The 17,492-nt window shown below is 34.9% G+C and overlaps 2 protein-coding genes across 2 annotated transcripts; both read left to right on the forward strand.

The window, feature by feature from the left end:
• Positions 1-2,738: 2,738 nt before the first annotated feature.
• Positions 2,739-6,228, forward strand: LOC139895903 (protein TONNEAU 1a-like). Its single transcript, XM_071878448.1, has 8 exons — positions 2,739-2,911; positions 3,486-3,618; positions 3,723-3,811; positions 3,908-4,030; positions 4,817-4,938; positions 5,061-5,086; positions 5,176-5,314; positions 5,867-6,228. Exons 1-8 carry the CDS (start codon positions 2,825-2,827, stop codon positions 5,901-5,903), a joined length of 756 nt encoding a protein of 251 aa, XP_071734549.1. The 5' UTR covers positions 2,739-2,824; the 3' UTR covers positions 5,904-6,228.
• Positions 6,229-8,215: 1,987 nt separating this feature from the next.
• LOC139899612 (two-component response regulator-like APRR3) lies at positions 8,216-12,329 on the forward strand. Its single transcript, XM_071882433.1, has 9 exons — positions 8,216-8,435; positions 8,948-9,428; positions 9,904-10,065; positions 10,154-10,287; positions 10,366-10,518; positions 10,691-10,844; positions 10,932-11,184; positions 11,272-11,965; positions 12,049-12,329. Exons 2-9 carry the CDS (start codon positions 9,083-9,085, stop codon positions 12,145-12,147), a joined length of 1,995 nt encoding a protein of 664 aa, XP_071738534.1. The 5' UTR covers positions 8,216-8,435; positions 8,948-9,082; the 3' UTR covers positions 12,148-12,329.
• The last annotated feature ends 5,163 nt before the right edge of the window (positions 12,330-17,492 follow it).

The following is a 17,492-nucleotide window of genomic DNA, read 5'->3' on the forward strand; positions in this document are numbered from 1 at the left end:
TAAACCACTATTTGCTACAGTAAAACACTATTTGCTACAGTGAAACACTATTTGCTACAGTGAAACCGTATTTTGCTACAGTGCTACAGTGAAAAACGACTTTGCTACAGTGATTTGCTACAGTAACACTATTTGCTACAGTAAACACTATTTGCTACAGTAACACTATTTGTTGCTGTAAAACACTATGAGCCTAGGTCTGCTGGTTTTGAGAGATCACAAGCTGGTACTGATTCTACTGATATTGATCAGCAACCTTCTGTTGCTGCTCACTCATCTGAACCAGCTGATGATCAAGATGCTGTGTGTTCTACAACCAGCTATTTGATGAACCAGCATCCGATTGAGCAGATTATTTGCTACAGTAAAACACTATTTGCTACAGTAACACTATTTGATGTCGACAAACTACCAAACAAAAACAGAAAAGGCGGCCATGCGATCGCATGGCAAAAACACTGAAAACTCATGCGATCGCATGAGCTACAGTAAACGGAAAAGTAATATAAATACGCCTGTTTTGCTCGACGAATTATCACATATTTTTTTCTTCAGTAATAAAAATTTATATTTAAATTATAATTATAATTTTAAATTTAAGTTTAATAATAATAAAGTATATTCGAGGGTGTTTTAATTCGGGTTTTAAACCACTTTAAGCTAAGGAAATATTGGGTATTGTTCGGGGTATTGTTCTTGAATCCAAGGCCAACCATACAGTCGTCTACCATCATTACGTCTACGCAATTTGCCTACAATATTGAGTCTCAATATTGAACTGTGAGTTTATAGTCTCCCTTTTTAAATACTTTAAATATTTTTGGGCTGAGAATATATGCAATTTATTTTAAACGCGATAAGACACAAGTACATACTAAATTCTACACTGAGTTAAACCGAAAATCCCTTAGCTTTGGTAACTAGTAGCTGCCAGTACATAGGATATGGACTGGTGGGCGCGAATAATTGTATATGGATCCATAGGGCTTGACATCCCCGTCCGAGCTAGAGCACTAGCCTTTTAACGGACGTATGTTATTTGAGTTTAAGACACGTTGGTTTGCGTGTATTAAAACGAATGGGGTAATTATCACTATAGCGTTAAGTTTAGTTACCAGGGTGCTCTGTTACGTAGAATCTATTGATAAACTTTTGATGAAATCTTGTGGTCTATCTTTATATATGTTTATGACTCGAGCAATTAAACCTATAACTCACCAACATTCGTGTTGACTTTTTAGCATGTTTTATTCTCAGGTCCTTAGAATGCTTCCGCTGTGATGTGCTTGTTGCCTGCATGGAGTCTCTCATGCTTTGTACAAAGTTTATTGCATTCAAAATAAAACTGCGTTGTGTAATAAATAATTGGACTGTGATGTCAACCTGTAAATTAAAGACTTATGTATTTCGGGGTTTTGCTTATACCTAAGCACTCGCCCACATGTTTATAACTTTCTATGTTTAGAAAGTTACTTATTTTAATGAATGCAATATTTTATCAAAACGTATCATATAGAGGTCAAAACCTCACTGTGGAATCAATGATTAATGTGCCGCGTCAATAGCGATTTTGACGGGTCGTTACAAATATCATCACCCTCATCCCTAATAACAAACGAACCATCACCTTCGAGATCCTTCTTCTTTTGATGAGTTTTGTTTTCCAATGGATAAACACTCAAAAGAGACCTTATACTCTCAAGCAAATCTCCATGCCTTAAAAAGCATATCTTTTTTGCAACTTTTACCGTAATATGAAAACGCCAAAGGTCCATCCTCTAAGGACTTACCCACATTAATTGAATCCATAGCAACATCGAGTTCCATACTAACAACACCATACTAACAGCTACATCTTCATGGCCCAAATTTGACTCGCGCACCACCTAATCCGCATCAAGATCATTAATTTGATTCGTCATTATGTCTACATCATTCGCGTCACACTCGACTACAACTACAGCTTCTAATCCACCATTATAGTGTCCCACAATTACATCATTCTTCAAGGCGGACTGTATTTCCGCCATACGTTTCAAATACGCAACTGAACTAAACGAATGCCCTGCAGGCACACGATCAATCAAATCCGCATCAGACGACATACCTCAGATAACAACATTCCCAAGACAAACCCTTCGATTAACCATATCAATTAAATTCGAATTAGTTTGGAGAACACCAACGGATCCACAGTCTCATTAGCCCAAACCATCAATTTAACCGAATTGGATCTCCAAGTTCCACATCGTTTTCACGTGTCAATTAGGAATATTTGGCGAACACTAACTAGAATTTCACGAACACAACAGTTTAAAACCCATGAAAGTTTGATTCTATCATTTCAATGGAGTCTCTCACTTTTTTTTAACTACTCATTGGTCGGAGGTCCATTCGAAAGCAATCTTTCTATTCATTGAATATCGAGAGTGACGACTTTCTCTACTCTTGGGGTGTTTCACTTTGAGTGAAGAAATAATTTATCTTTATTTTAGGATGATGGAAAGTATTGTCTACATCTTACCTCTTATATATCCATATTGAGTTTGGTTTTTGTTGTTTTTGTGTAACATTTTACTATCACTAGAAAAATTCTTTAAAAATTAATAAATTGACCCAGGACCATATAACCCGGCAAGGATCCAGATCCAGAATAAGAGAACTTGTTTTCAACTATCGGATCACGCCTTATATACCCGAATCTCTCACGAAAAACAGTCGTGAAACAATTCAAAATACAACCTAAGAATCAAACGTTAATATACAAATTACTACTGAATAAACAACAACAGCAAAAGCAATCTGAAAAAAAAAAAAAAGAAAGATGGACGATTATACAAGAGAAATGATGGACCTCAAAACGCTCGTCACTCGAACCCTAGAAAAAAAGGGGGTTCTCGCTAAGATCCGAGTAAATCACACATTTCCCATTTACTATTAATCCATATATTTTTCAGTTTGTTATTTATTTTTTTTATTTTTTTTACGTTTTTGCTTTACATATATTTCAATTTGTATCGGTATTTCATAAGATGATTAGATTAGGTATCGACATGTCGCGTAATTTGTATCTTGTATCTGTTTGTGTATACAAGATTGATTAAGATGTTTATGTTTAATTGTGTGCATAAAGTGTGTTTAGGTTAGAAATAGACATTTATTTGGTTAATTAGGTTTTTCAAGCTATCACGACTTGCAGTATCTGGTAGATGGATAATTGGATATGGTTGTTGCAGTTTACTATTCGTTTCGATTTCGTACATTAATAAAGAAAGTATAAACTATATGAAGTAAATCGCTGAATAGTGTCTTTAAGATTACGGACGATCCTAAGGTAATCAGTTGTATTAAAGGCTCGATTCTAGGTTGAATTTACTAGAAGAAAGAATAAAAATGTTTGCTTTTTGCCTATTGCTACTTGTATATATGTTTTCGTGGATAACTGGTTCGTTGTTGATTACTTCTTCGTTTTCTGTTAATTTTAGGCGGAGCTCAGAGCAAGCGTTTTCGAGGCAATAGAGGAAGAGGATAAAGCGATTGAAAAAGATGACGGCTTACCTCCTGCGTTGTTGGGTAGCTGTAACGATCGTGCGAAGCATCTTCATGCTACATCCTCAGGTATCCACAATAAAAAAATTTAGAATTTTTATTTTTTATTAGAATTATCAAGCTTACATTTTGCTCAAATACATGTTTGCTAACATGTGTTGATATGCTTTCAGGCCGGCTTTTAACTGCTATGATATGTGAATACTTGGATTGGGCACAGCTGAGCCACACATTGAAAGTTTATACGCCGGAGTGCAATTTGGTAATAATATATATTTTTCACTGTTATTGTTATATTTTATGTTATGTTATGTTCAATTGTAGCTCTTTTGAATGTTGAGTAAACCTGCAATTGCAGCAAAAAGATGCGTGGAAAGCGGAGTTGAGAGATTTTAGTGATAAGGAGGGATATAATATAAACAGAAATGGAGATAGCGGTCCGTTGCTGTTGGATGTTCTTGAAGGGTTCTTGAAATACGTGGTTTGATATTTGTTTCTCTTGTTGCTTAAGCATACTGCCTTTTGTTTAATTGTTAAGTTAGTATTCTAATAGAAAATTAGAAAATAGATAACGGCACCAAGTACTATAAAAAATTTATTTTGTTTATCATTTGTTTTTGTGACACCTTAGGATGTGAGAAAGGAAAAATTGTAAGACTATCTATTCGCTTTCTGGGAATTTTAAAGTGTTGATAGCGTAAGAATCACGTAAGGCGCTTTAAGTTCTATATCTATAATTCTATAATTAAGTTATATATATTAGATTCATAATGGCGGTACAAGCAGAACTGCAGAAGGGGTGGCATTGTATGCATGTCTCTTATTAACGTCTTCATATTAATGTACTATTTATTTAGGCTTTGTATCCATGTCTCTTATTAACGCCTCAAGGTTTGAAATAGTGTATGGGTCCAACAATGGAGCATATTAAACTGTTTCTAATATAATGGAATTTGTTCTCTAATATATTAAAGTCGTCCTGTGCTAATTAATGTACTATTTATTTCTGGCGCATGATAACACAATCTAATCCGAATCTTCTATCGACATTGTGTTTAAATAAAATATACTCCGTAACTTATTTCTAACATATTAAAGTCGTCCTATCCTAATAAATGGACTATTTCTTTTAATAAACTGAATTATATATGGACTTTGTAGTATGGTAAAAAAAGCCATGAAACATTATTAAATTTAACTGATTGGTTTGGTTTGTCTTTATGGGTTGAACTTACACCGCTACTTACACTTGCATGGTATGCTGCAGGATCAAACTCAAGGAAGAGGTAGTGGAAGGAGATCAGCAGCTCCCGAGCAGGACTCTATCGACTCTCGGAACCGAAGGTCAGCTTCATCATCTGTTGCTGGTGGATTAGCTCCTCTGGGAAGGTACTTATTATTAGCATAATACCTATTAAATATTATCTTCATTTTAATTTAATTATTATCTATTATCTATTATCTATTACTATTATATTATTAACATTATTAGCTTGTTTTTTCTATGCTAGACAAGGTCCCGGTTCCCAAACATCTGGTAAGCATATTGATTATTGTTAAGAGTGTTCATCTGTTTGTTCTGAGCTTAATACACGTGTAATGGTATTCGTGGTTTGTTATATTCAGATCGAAGAGGAGGTTCGTCCAACTCTAGCTACAGGAATGATGATTGGAGATACGAAAATGATGATGCTTCAGAGGATATCACTCGTGCTTCTGCTGCCTTAGAAAATCTTCAATTGGACCGAAAAGCTAGAAATTGGCGGTCTGTTTTCTAACCTTGTAAACAATTATTCACGATCTCTTTTCCGAAATATAAGATCCGTTATTTTGTTTAGAGGTGGCAACATGGGTAGGTCAGGTAACGAGTTAAAATGGATAGTTATCTACTTAATACCGGCCATACTTGGTTGTGTTGACCTAATTACGCATTTTTCGAACTTTTTATTTAAGTCAAATATAGAACATAATTATAGGATCCATACAGTTAAATTAATAATTTATTTTTGTTAACAACTGTAATAGGAGATAATAAACCGTTATACACCTTGAGCAATTTTTAGCTAACTTTTAATTGTTTACCCACTTGCCACCTTTAGTTTGTGTTATCTACAAAAAATTTCCTCTTATATTTGGGTGTGTGCTGCATCATTTAAACTGCACAAGATACAAATAACTACTCCATATATTGTTTTTGGATTAATGTTACTGCCTATAATAATTATTAGTATAATTAATTATAATGTACAAGCAGCTCGGCGACTTGTAGTTTTTTAGAATTGTGAGTCTAAACCTCAACTTATAAATCGTGTTTCAGGCATGGTGGGGACGAGCGCAACAAAGACCACATGTAACTTACTTAAATGATATTTGAGTACGAGTAGTTTGTAGCCAGCTAGTGCTATGTCTTTCTTCATATACGAGAAAGATGTTTCATAAAGGGCGAACGTTCATGTTTTAATTTTTTTGCCCCTTTGCTGTTGTTTTTTCAGATTTCATTCAATATCTTTTTTGTCTTTTATTTCGAAGGCTGGATATGAATTAGCATATGAATTCAAGTGTTTGTGTGATTTAATACCATGATTGTAAAGGTAACTGCATATTTTCACTGTATGGTTTTCAAGTACATGATGCTACTCGGTTGGGGCATGAAAAATCCATCTTAGACTGGTTCTTCTATTCAATTATTCCTGGAATTTAATATTTTTCATGAAATATATAGAAGTTGCTGTTATCTTTTTAACAAAAGGAATACTACATTCACTCAAATTTTACACTTAAGTGTTTTTTTTATTATCAGTAACAACTAACTTTTTTTTTTTTTTTTTCTCTCTTCATTCTCTCTTTTCCTATTGGTTAAATTCTTGTAGTGTGAATATATGTGTATATAAATTGTGAATGAATCATTTCTCTTTTTTGACATATGAAAAAAATACCCTAAAAAAAACTTGACAAAGTCCCATGCCGCAAGTTGCTTGCATAACCAGACTTGCTACTTGCTTGTCTGGGGACACAGGTGATTTGCGTGTTAGATTTTCAGGGCACAAACAATGTACTTTCAAGTTTTATTAACGTTTGTTGACGGTCTACATGTTAATTTTTCATCGATATTTATTTTTCTATTTATTTGCAATTTGTTGAGCTCAATATATTTAGGTTGATCATCTAAAAACAATATTTTTCAAATTTTCATTTGTAGGTTTGGAGTATGTGTTAAAATTTGATGATAAAAGCAGGGACAATAAAAGGTTTTTCTTAGGTCGTTGTTTGGCCACCACCGGTTGAAGGAAAACTTGTGGGGTCCTTCTCGATGTCTTCTTCTTTTGGTTCGTCAAAAGATTATTCGTCAAGAATCGATCGGGTAAATACGTGAATTACGCGACGGCTGAAGGAAGGTTATTAAGGTTGGGCACGAAGGGTAAGAAAGCTATAATCACCCAAGATAAACTTGAGGTGCCTTCATTGCTTGATCGTTGTTGTTTCGTGTAGTTGTTTTGCTTTGGTTCCTTTTGTTGTTTAGTTTATGTTTCATTGTTTTGGATGTGCTTTTGTGTTTGTTGTATTATGGTTGTTTCGTTAGGCTTTTCGGTTGTCGATTTTTTGCATTTGGCCCCGGTTTGTCTAATTGGCTCGGCTCGTGTCCAGATATTTGTTGGTTAGTTGGTTGGTTTTAAATTTATTTTTTGATTGCGAGGCTTGCTGAGTTTTGATTTTTTCTTCTTAGGCTCTTTCATTTTTTTACGAAAGTTCACATTTATATAGTTGTCGTTTTTTTATGAAGAAAAGAAACGGAAAGAAAACAGTGGTAAACAGAAGTTAGTGGGTTAGTTATTTATAGAAGTTATTAACAATGTATAAGTAGGTAATACATTTTTTTTTTTAGCGAAAAAACTAAAACTTTCATACCAAAGAGACTTCAACATAAATTGAAGCCCCAAAAGAACATACAACTAAAGAAAACCGAGCTCAAACAACAAATACAAAACCTAACCGAGCTCGCACGAGACAAAACAAAATATGAATACACGAAACATAGACAAACACAAAAGAAGAGAGTGTTCAATAAGTAGGTAATACATGTCTTAAAGTATTAAGCAGCATTTATAAAAAAAATAAACTAACATGAAAAGAAAGAGAAAGAGGATATTTTTATTTGTTGATTGGGAAGATGTCGACGGCAAAGAGGGCTGATGTAACTCTCCGTGTACAGTTACTAGTGTTATTACACGTGGCAAAAATCTAATGGTTATCTGTACCGCAATTCTCGAGCCTCGATTGAATTGTGGTTGAGATGTTTCAGATATTTTCTTGCTGACATGTAAATGGTAGTTCTGATATAACTAGATTAAACGAGGGATATTTTAGTCTTTTAGTTCATCAAAACAACGGATGCCTTATCCTTCGGTCCCCACTGTTTTGGTAAACCTTTAATTGATCGCCCAGCCTACACGTGTCCATTCAAATCGGATCTTAAAAGATCCGCAATCCGGCCCAAAGCTTCTCTGAGCCCGTATATAGATCTCCGTCCTATGTCATCACTCTCTCTCCTACATGTCGTCATACGTGTCTGATTACGTGGCACAATTTTGGCCCTCACTAACTCCATGTCATCAGAACGAATATAATATCTTCTTCTACTCTGAACCAGTAGATCAGGTATTCATATGCGCCCCGCTGTTTTTATAATTTATTATATCAAACGACTTTTAACAAACCCTAGAATTACGCTTTCACTAAATTTGTAGATCATTCCTCTGTAAATTTTGTTCATTAATTTCTAGAATCTGTGTATACTGTAATTATTGTGGTGGTTGTTTGACCTAATTTCACGGATTTCAGCTTCTAGTAAAAGATCTGCTGTTCGTATCACCGTTATTCAAGTAAATGTAAGTACTTTTGAATAATTAGGTCAAATTAAACTAAGACAAGGTATTCGATGAATATTATTTATTGATTTTATTTCTAATTCTTATGCTGGAAAATGAATAAAATTGTATGAATATGATATGAATCTTAGGGTTTAGTTTATTGTTTTTTAATTTAAGGTGTGGATTGGAGGCTGATAATGATATGATTATTTTTGTTGGAAAATGAAAGTATGAAACAGGAAAGTTGATTTTTTTTTATGGAAGCAGTAAAGTTCTGATATATACTTATATATTTAAATATATTTATTGATGAATATCTCACCAAGTTACTATTTTTATTTGGATTTGGATTACATATTTACATGATATATTTGATATTCGTAAATAAATATAGGAAAATGAACAAGCTTAAATCATTCCCCTTTGGGTGTTTATTTAATTAATTGAACGCTGATGGATTAAAACTTGAAATTACAAAATTGCGGTTTATTAGGGTTATGATGACGATATTCGATTTTTTTCTACTTCAGGATTCTGTAACTGGTTTCTTAAGAAAGCTTGTTTCTTGGAGACACCGATATGTGCCACTTTTCATCGAAGAAAGAACTTTTCTTGTTGTCTCAGACGTGCACCATTTTCATAATTGGTCTATTTGAATCCGGTTAATGAGGAGTGTTGGGGTTAGTACTAGTGTTCCTGCAAGTAAAGGATCGGCCGAGCTCAATCACCATAAATGGAAGGAGCTGAAGGAAGTGAGAGATGCAGGTGCATTTAATGGTCAAAGGCTGTCTGAGGAAGATGAGTCAAAGATTAATGAAGATATTAATAGTAGTAGGCGTATAGAGTTGGTTGTGAAAGATGTTGTTCAACGACAACATCCACTACCTCAAGGCCCTCTGGTTCAATGGGATAGGTTTCTGCCTCTTCGATCACTCAAAGTTCTGTTGGTTGAAGATGATGACTGTACCCGGCATGTAGTTAGTGCTCTGCTGCGTAACTGCAGCTATGAAGGTATGTAACTGTTATAATCTATTGATGAATATATTATATTGCAATTGTATACAACTAATACAGAGACTTTAGCTCACAAGATGATGGTTACCTTTGGTCAAAGGCTACTTGGTGTAGAATATTTACTCTTGATATGCTGACCGTGCAAGAAAAACTGTGAAAGTTGTTTTCTTTTGGTATGACGTGTTAATTATCTGTGCCAACTGTAAATTTGTGGTGCAGTATAGGTTCAATAACTTGAAGTAATATGTATGCAGTTATGATTTTTTAGGCTACACGCAAGGTTGTAAAAGTTGCAGCGCGGGGCTGGGTTGGGGTTGGGGTTGGATCCATGTAGGGACTAATCGGCCAAGTTGGAGACTCGTCAGACATTGACCAACTTTGACTGCATTTGACCATCCAATAAATGATGTTCTATGATTTAATTTAATTTTTTTTTTTAACCAGTATATTAAATATGTGATACTCGTTGCAGTTACTGCTGTAGAAAACGGTGTAGAAGCATGGAAAGTGTTGACTGATCTCAATAAGCAAATTGATCTGGTTTTAACTGAGGTAGTCATGCCGTATTTATCAGGAGTTGGTCTTTTGACCAAGATCATGAACCACATACCATGTAAAAATATTCCAGTAATTAGTAAGTAGCGTGCTTGATTTTATCAGTAATTGTATTAAGCTGTTATTATGCATTCCAGTTGCTACACCTTACAAATTTTTACATGCAGTGATGTCTTCTGATGACTCTATGGGTTTAGTCTTTAACTGTTTATCCAAAGGTGCCGTTGACTTTTTAGTCAAACCTATTCGAAAAAACGAGCTTAAGAATCTCTGGCAGCATGTGTGGAGAAAATGTCATAGTGTGAGTTAATTTGTTTATTATGCTTTTGAACTTTGGTTTTTGTTTTTTATTGGCATTAATGTATCGTGTTTTCATCAGTCTAGCGGCAGTGAGAGTGAGAGTGGTATACATGCGCATAAACCTACAAATGTGAGAAGCAATGAAGTCTTGGATGATGACAGTGATGAAGATGATGACGTCAGCATAGACCTGACCACTAAGGATGGTAGTGACAATGGAAGCGGCACTCAGGTATAAATAAACTAGAAACGAATATAATCATGAGGCGTTACTAGTATTTATATCTTACGATCTGTGTATATATTAAATGATTCAATCACTAGTGTATTATTTTCTTATCTGAATCTGGATCTAGACGTGAATACTGTAAAGTTTGACCACTGATACATCTATGATTATATAGAGTTCTTGGTCAAGAAGAGCAGTGGAAGCTGAAAGTGTAAAGTATTCACGGGCCCAATTAACGGGGCCCCCTGATAGTACTTGTGCCCAGGTTATCCATGTAAGTCCAGATACAGCTGGCACAAAAAGGCATGGCGAAAAGGATGATAAAATAGGTAACGCATCAATACTTATCTATATAAACACAATGTGTTACATATTCTTATTCTTGTGTGTAAATGCATCTATTATATATTTTGTAGATGCAGTTGAAATGGGGAAAGATCTGGAGATAGGTATTTCTAGAAATTCAGATAAAAACATGGATCTAAAGTTAAAGGAATCGGGGGAACCAAGGACCGTTTCTGCTAATAATGTTATGATTGCCAAAGCAAATAGTAACGGATCACCTGCACTTGACCTCAGTTTGAAGAGATCACGAGACGTTGAGGATTCTGATACGAGTACCCATAAGCGAAATGTGCTACGACAATCGGACCTTTCAGCTTTCTCGAGGTAATTAATAATTTTGGAATTTAATATTCCCTTCTGCTTTAACTGATTATCCAAATCTGATATTATCTAATTCTTGTTGCCATGGAGGTATAACAATACCACATCACACTCCAATCAAGCTCCAACTGGAAATGTAGGCAGCTGCTCACCGGTAGATGTTGCAAAACCAGATAACATACAATCTAATTCAAATGGAACCCTGAATCGACGTTCTAATGGCAGTAGCACTCAAAATAATGATATGGGGTCAAGTACTAACAACGTTTTCTCTAAACCCGAACCACTAGCAGATAATAAAGCCATTCCCCCCGTTCTTTCTGAAGTTGACAAGTCACAGTTTCAGGTCCAACACCATCACCACCATTACCACCACTACCACCATCATGTCCATAAGACACAGAAGAAACTAAAAGGTAACCAGGATGATGATGATGATGATGATGATGATGATGATGATGATGATGATGATGATGATGGATCTTCAAGAAACATGGTCTCTAATGATTTGGGTGGTGCACCAGATGAAGGAAACGCTGCTAATTATGCAAGTGCATCAGGAAGTAACAACAAGAGTAATGGTGAAAATGGTAGTAATGGTCAAAAAGGTAACAGCTATGTGTTGGCCATAGCTGAAGGAGGTGATAATGGGGTTGCTGAAAAGGGCAATACTGGAAATGTAAGTGGAAACGGAAGTAGGGTTGATCAAGACAGATTAGCTCAAAGAGAGGCCGCCCTAATTAAGTTCCGTCAGAAGAGGAAAGAAAGATGCTTTGAGAAAAAGGTATCATTCGAAAACACTATTATTATGTCCTCCGAAAATTCTATGATACGAAGGTTGACGTTGTGTGTTGATTGGATTTGAAGGTGCGATACCAGAGCAGGAAAAAACTGGCAGAACAGAGACCACGTGTGCGTGGCCAATTTGTTAGACAAGGGGTGAATGGCAAGGACTCAGATTCGTAACAGGAGTTATTTGGCTTCTTATGCAACATGTAATGTATATGAAGATCATCAATGGTGGTTGTGTAGATATGAAGAGTGACATTTTTCATCAAGGACTCTTCAGAAAGAAGAAAGTTTGCAGATTCCTCTCATTTGTGTGGTAAGTTTCTGTTGTTGTTAAAAGACTTATATGTCCCTGGTTTGATCCTATAAACGAAAAAACCTTATCTTTAATAACGGCTTCTTTCATTTTGTTTTTAATTTGCTTGTTGAACTTAGTGATCTGTATGAAAGAAACAATCTATGCAGTCATCTTGTTCAAATGTGACTTCGCTTTTGATTATATCATATTATCATTAGTTATAGTTGTAGTTATTATTATGAGTCATATAATCATTTTTTTACCCCATCAACAACAGCCCAAATGACAGTTCAGGGTAAGGCTGGCTATGTTTATATTCGCAATATGTTCACGTTAATTATTATTATATATATTTATTTATTAAAAAAAAGAAATTAGGAGCCTCATTTATTAGTTTCTTAAACAATCAGGTTGTCACACGAGAGAAATATGAAATATTTTACCTTAAACTTGGGTATTTAATGGTTGAAGGACATGATGTTAACGCGTTACAATAAGTTTGAAAATGACCACTTGTTTGTATAGTTGCATACCATAAACATTACTCCGTTGATAATGATAATGATAATGATAATGATAATGATAATGATAATGATGTGGTAGATACCCTTCACTATTTTTATTTTTTCTGGCAACTAAAAATACTATGCATTGTGTTACAAGTTACATCTCAGCAAGTGTTTTAGACAATTGACAATGTATAAAATTTGAACGTTTATCGTTCTACGTAAACTAAAATTAGTAAAAAAAATACTAATTATTTTGAAAAAATGGTAGAACTTACAATTCTGGTTTTATGTTGACCGTGTCTACTAAGAATAGTTCATTATTTATATAAGGTTTTACTATAGAGAGTTACACTCTCACTAGAGATGTCAAATATTAGTATTTTGGATTGTCCCATAAGTGTGTAGTTTTATTTATAGGGAAAATTTCATACTTATCCCTTCTAAATTCATAAATTATATTTTTTCTCCAGAGTACAATTTATAGGGTTAAAAAGTGGATATTTTAAGTGAAAGAAAAAGAGTATCTTTTTATTTATCACGTGAAGACAGATTTCAATTTCATTTTCAAGTGGAAACAAAATAACACTAAAAATAAGACGACGTGTGTGCCAAAATCCTACATCTGCTCTTGTTTGGAGACGTTGACATTATCAATTTTGCAAATATTACAATTTCAGTTGGCCAATAAATCAAACTGTGTCCTTTTATTTATTTGTTTAATTAGAAAAAACTAGGGAGTAAAAAGGAATGATAACAAACAATGTGCTCCTAGCCTCGGGTTCAGATATGAAACTCATCATATTTGTAATTAACGAATCTGGTTATTTGTAGACTTCCAAACATTTAAAGTTTATAGCTTTTTTAGTTATTGATGTACAGTATTTAATTTTGTTTAACATAATCATGAGATTCATTTATAAATCTTACAAGACATTAAGTGTCATGTTCATATGCTAAATGGTAATCATCATTATCACATGAATACAAATAAATTGATTTTTTTTTTTTACCACAGATTTTATTTAATAGAAAGTCTCTAGAAGATGTTCGAAAAGACATTACAATTGCATTAGGAGCCGTGAATTTCAATTTGAAACCATGAAACTCCTAGTATGAAGATATCGATCTTTCTATTAGGTTAGAGTCCGTTAAAATTTAGTAAATTTTTGTGATTAATAATATGTTATGACTATTATGTCAACATTATAAGCATTCAATATTATTTGATAAAATAAAAAATTTATCGAAACATGAAATTTAAAAGTTACGAGTTTGAGAACCTGTTTTTAACTTTTGCATGTTATTTAGCAAACATTGATCTTTTTAAGCCATTTGAACAAATCCATTAATTATTAATCCAATTATATAAGAAGTAATCTCTATGCATCTATTGAGATTTAATTTAAAAAGCAAGTAACTTTATTAAGAATAAAAAAGGAAACATGCAACAGGATCAAGCAATGTCATGCACCAAGCACCTACATGCCTCGACCTATATACAGAAAAGAAGAAGCAAAAAAGCTATACCAACCTACAAGCTACTATATGAAAACACTACACTACAACTACACAAGTATAAATATATACAACTATAAATAAGAAGAGGGAGCTCACAGCCATTTTTTGCCACTCAAGATCTTTCTTCCATGAACGTTTGGAGACCCGTTCAAAGCTCTCGATTAGAATTTCGTTTAGAGCAACTGACCCACACCACCATTTATCCTTAAAATCTTTTTAATTACGGTTTTTTCATATGATATATCCGCAAATTCATTCAATGGACTGCCACAGATACCAAAGTTCCATTGGCCTAGCGGTATCGAGGTAACCCTTTCAACCTATAGGTTGGGGGGTTCGAGTCCCCGGGTGGACATGTATATATTCGTGTTTAAATTCGTGTATGGGTGTGTGTGTTTGCCTTTAAAAAAAAATGGACTACCACAGATATGATCCCCAAGTCGACATGATGCTCCCGTTTTTACCACAAAATAACTCGTCCAGACGTAGATTGTTCACATTTTCTAAGCCCCGCCATTTGTAAACTCTTACCAAGTATTCATAGTGTGTTTACAAAATATGAGTGCATGATCAATAGTTTCAATCCCATCATCACATTGCAGCGAACGAACCCTAAATCAATACCTCTTTTGTCTAACTCAACGCGAACCAGTAGTCTCTTTAGCTTGACTCTCCACAAATATCCCAATCTTTTATGAGACCAAATTATTGCGCATTGTTTCTTTCTCGGATTCAACTTTATTTAAACTCAGGCACTCAGCTCATCAATTTTAGATCATAGTTGTTTAGTAGAGAATTTGCCATTATGGTTTAGAGTCCATATCCATCTATCACATCTTATGTTTAGAAATGGAAGTGACAGTAGTATTAGATTAAGAAAAGATTAATCACATACGGTGTGTTTGGCGCAAGATCTTATGAGAGCTTGTAGGAGTTTTAGTTTATGATTTAATAAGCTACAAGTAATAAGTTTTGTTTGGTAGACATAAAAAGTAGAGCTTATGAAAATCATAAGCTCTAAAAAATAAGCTACTTCTATTAGCTTATGAAAAAAATTAGAGCTTATAAATTGAAAAATAAGTTCCAGCTAGTTTATCAAACATTTATAAAAAATAATAAATTCCAGCTACTAATTTCAAAAATAAACTCCAGCTCCAGCTCCAACTTCATTCAAACACATATGGTAGAAGACATATGATCAAATTTAATAGATTAACGGAAGACATATGGCGGAATCATATTTAAATTTATTACTCCGTATTATTATTATTATTATTATTATTATTATTATTATTATTTTACTGTATTTCATTTCTATTAAATTACTTATTACGAGTAGTATTTACTGTAGTAGTTATGAATGTTAACTAGAAAGTTATCGACCGCGCGTTGCGGCGGTGGTGTTCGGGTCATATTGTGGGTGCTCTGTTTGTGTTTGTGTTTATTCATTTTGTTGATATATTTATTTCGAGAGGAAGATACGGGCTGTCTTTGTGTTTAGCGTTTTTTTAAAAGTGTCCGTTTCGAACGTAGTTTTTATGGTTTTGTTCATAAAATTATTTCGAGTAAGACGCTACTGTCGAAAAATTTTAACTCACGGCGAGCGGGAAGATACGGATTGTCGTTGTGGTTAGCGTTTTTTAAAAAGTGTCCGTTTCGAATGTAGTTAGTTTCGTTTTGTTCACAAAAATATTTCGAGTTTAACGGTGCTGGCGGAAAAATTTTAACTCGCGGCGAGCAGGAAGATACGGGCTGTCGTTGTCTTTAGCGTTTTTTAAAAGGTGTCCGTTTCGAACGTACCTTTTATCGTTTTGTTCATAAAATTATTTCGAGTACGACGCTGCTTTCGGAAAAATTTAACTCGCGGCGAGCGGGAAGATACGGGCTGTTGTGTATTTAGCGTTTTTTTAAAAGTGTCCGTTTTGAACGTAGTTAGTTTCGTTTTGTTCACAGAAATATTTCGAGTTTAACGGTGCGGTCGGTGAAATTTAACTCGGAGCGAGGAGGAAGATACGGACTGTCGAAATGGTTGGGCGGAGTTTTTATTTTAATTAAGGAAAGTGGCGTTTTACCCCCCATGGATTTGAGGGTATTTTTTTAAGTTAGTTATAGTGTGGGGGGTTTTTTGGATATTTTGGGTGGAAGTTTGGTCCCATGTCGTTTTGAGTATTTTTTGGGCGGGGGTGGGGTGAAACGACCAAAATCCATGTGTTTTTTGGGCGGGGGTGGGGTGAAACGACCAAAATCCATGTGGTGGTTAGTATATATGAAAATTAAGGAAAGTGGCGTTTTACCCCTCTGGATTTGAGGGTATTTTTTTTTAAGTTAGTTATAGTGTGGGGGGTTTTTTGGATATTTTGGGTGGAAGTTTGGTCCCATGTGGGTTTGAGTATTTTTTGGGCGGGGGTGGGGTGAAACGACCAAAATCTATGTGGTGGTTTTGGGTTTCGGGCAGAGAAAAGCGGACGTGGGGACTCGGGTCGGGGCGCAGCGTAACTAAGGGGTTCCATTTAGGGCGAGACAAATTTTTTTTAAGTTAGTTATAGTGTGGGGGGTTTTTTGGATATTTTGGGTGGAAGTTTGGTCCCATGTGGGTTTGAGTATTTTTTGGGCGGGGGTGGGGTGAAACGACCAAAATCTATGTGGTGACTCGGGTCGGGGCGCAGCGTAACTAAGGGGTTCCATTTAGGGCGAAACAAATTTTTTTTAAGTTAGTTATAGTGTGGGGGGTTTTTTGGATATTTTGGGTGGAAGTTTGGTCCCATGTGGGTTTGAGTATTTTTTGGGCGGGGGTGGGGTGAGACGACCAAAATGTATGTGGTGGTTAGTATGAACCATACAGTCGTCTACCATCATTACGTCTACGCAATTTGCCTACAATATTGAGTCTCAATATTGAACTGTGAGTTTATAGTCTCCCTTTTTAAATACTTTAAATATTTTTGGGCTGAGAATATATGCAATTTATTTTAAACGCGATAAGACACAAGTACATACTAAATTCTACACTGAGTTAAACCGAAAATCCCTTAGCTTTGGTAACTAGTAGCTGCCAGTACATAGGATATGGACTGGTGGGCGCGAATAATTGTATATGGATCCATAGGGCTTGACATCCCCGTCCGAGCTAGAGCACTAGCCTTTTAACGGACGTATGTTATTTGAGTTTAAGACACGTTGGTTTGCGTGTATTAAAA

The sequence above is a fragment of the Rutidosis leptorrhynchoides genome, chromosome 3 (genome assembly GCF_046630445.1).
Source record: "Rutidosis leptorrhynchoides isolate AG116_Rl617_1_P2 chromosome 3, CSIRO_AGI_Rlap_v1, whole genome shotgun sequence".
Taxonomy (NCBI): domain Eukaryota; kingdom Viridiplantae; phylum Streptophyta; class Magnoliopsida; order Asterales; family Asteraceae; genus Rutidosis; species Rutidosis leptorrhynchoides.

What these genes read in the sequence shown, in the direction of transcription:
- LOC139895903 (XM_071878448.1), top strand. Translation starts at nt 2,825, where the DNA reads ATGGACGATTATACAAGAGAAATGATGGACCTCAAAACGCTCGTCACT. An exon ending in TCTTCATGCTACATCCTCAG is followed by an intron (nt 3,619 to 3,722) that starts GTATCCACAATA and finishes ATATGCTTTCAG; the next exon opens with GCCGGCTTTTAACTGCTATG. An exon ending in CGAAAAGCTAGAAATTGGCG is followed by an intron (nt 5,315 to 5,866) that starts GTCTGTTTTCTA and finishes ATCGTGTTTCAG; the next exon opens with GCATGGTGGGGACGAGCGCA.
- LOC139899612 (XM_071882433.1), top strand. Translation starts at nt 9,083, where the DNA reads ATGAGGAGTGTTGGGGTTAGTACTAGTGTTCCTGCAAGTAAAGGATCG. An exon ending in GCGTAACTGCAGCTATGAAG is followed by an intron (nt 9,429 to 9,903) that starts GTATGTAACTGT and finishes TACTCGTTGCAG; the next exon opens with TTACTGCTGTAGAAAACGGT. An exon ending in ACAATGGAAGCGGCACTCAG is followed by an intron (nt 10,519 to 10,690) that starts GTATAAATAAAC and finishes ATGATTATATAG; the next exon opens with AGTTCTTGGTCAAGAAGAGC.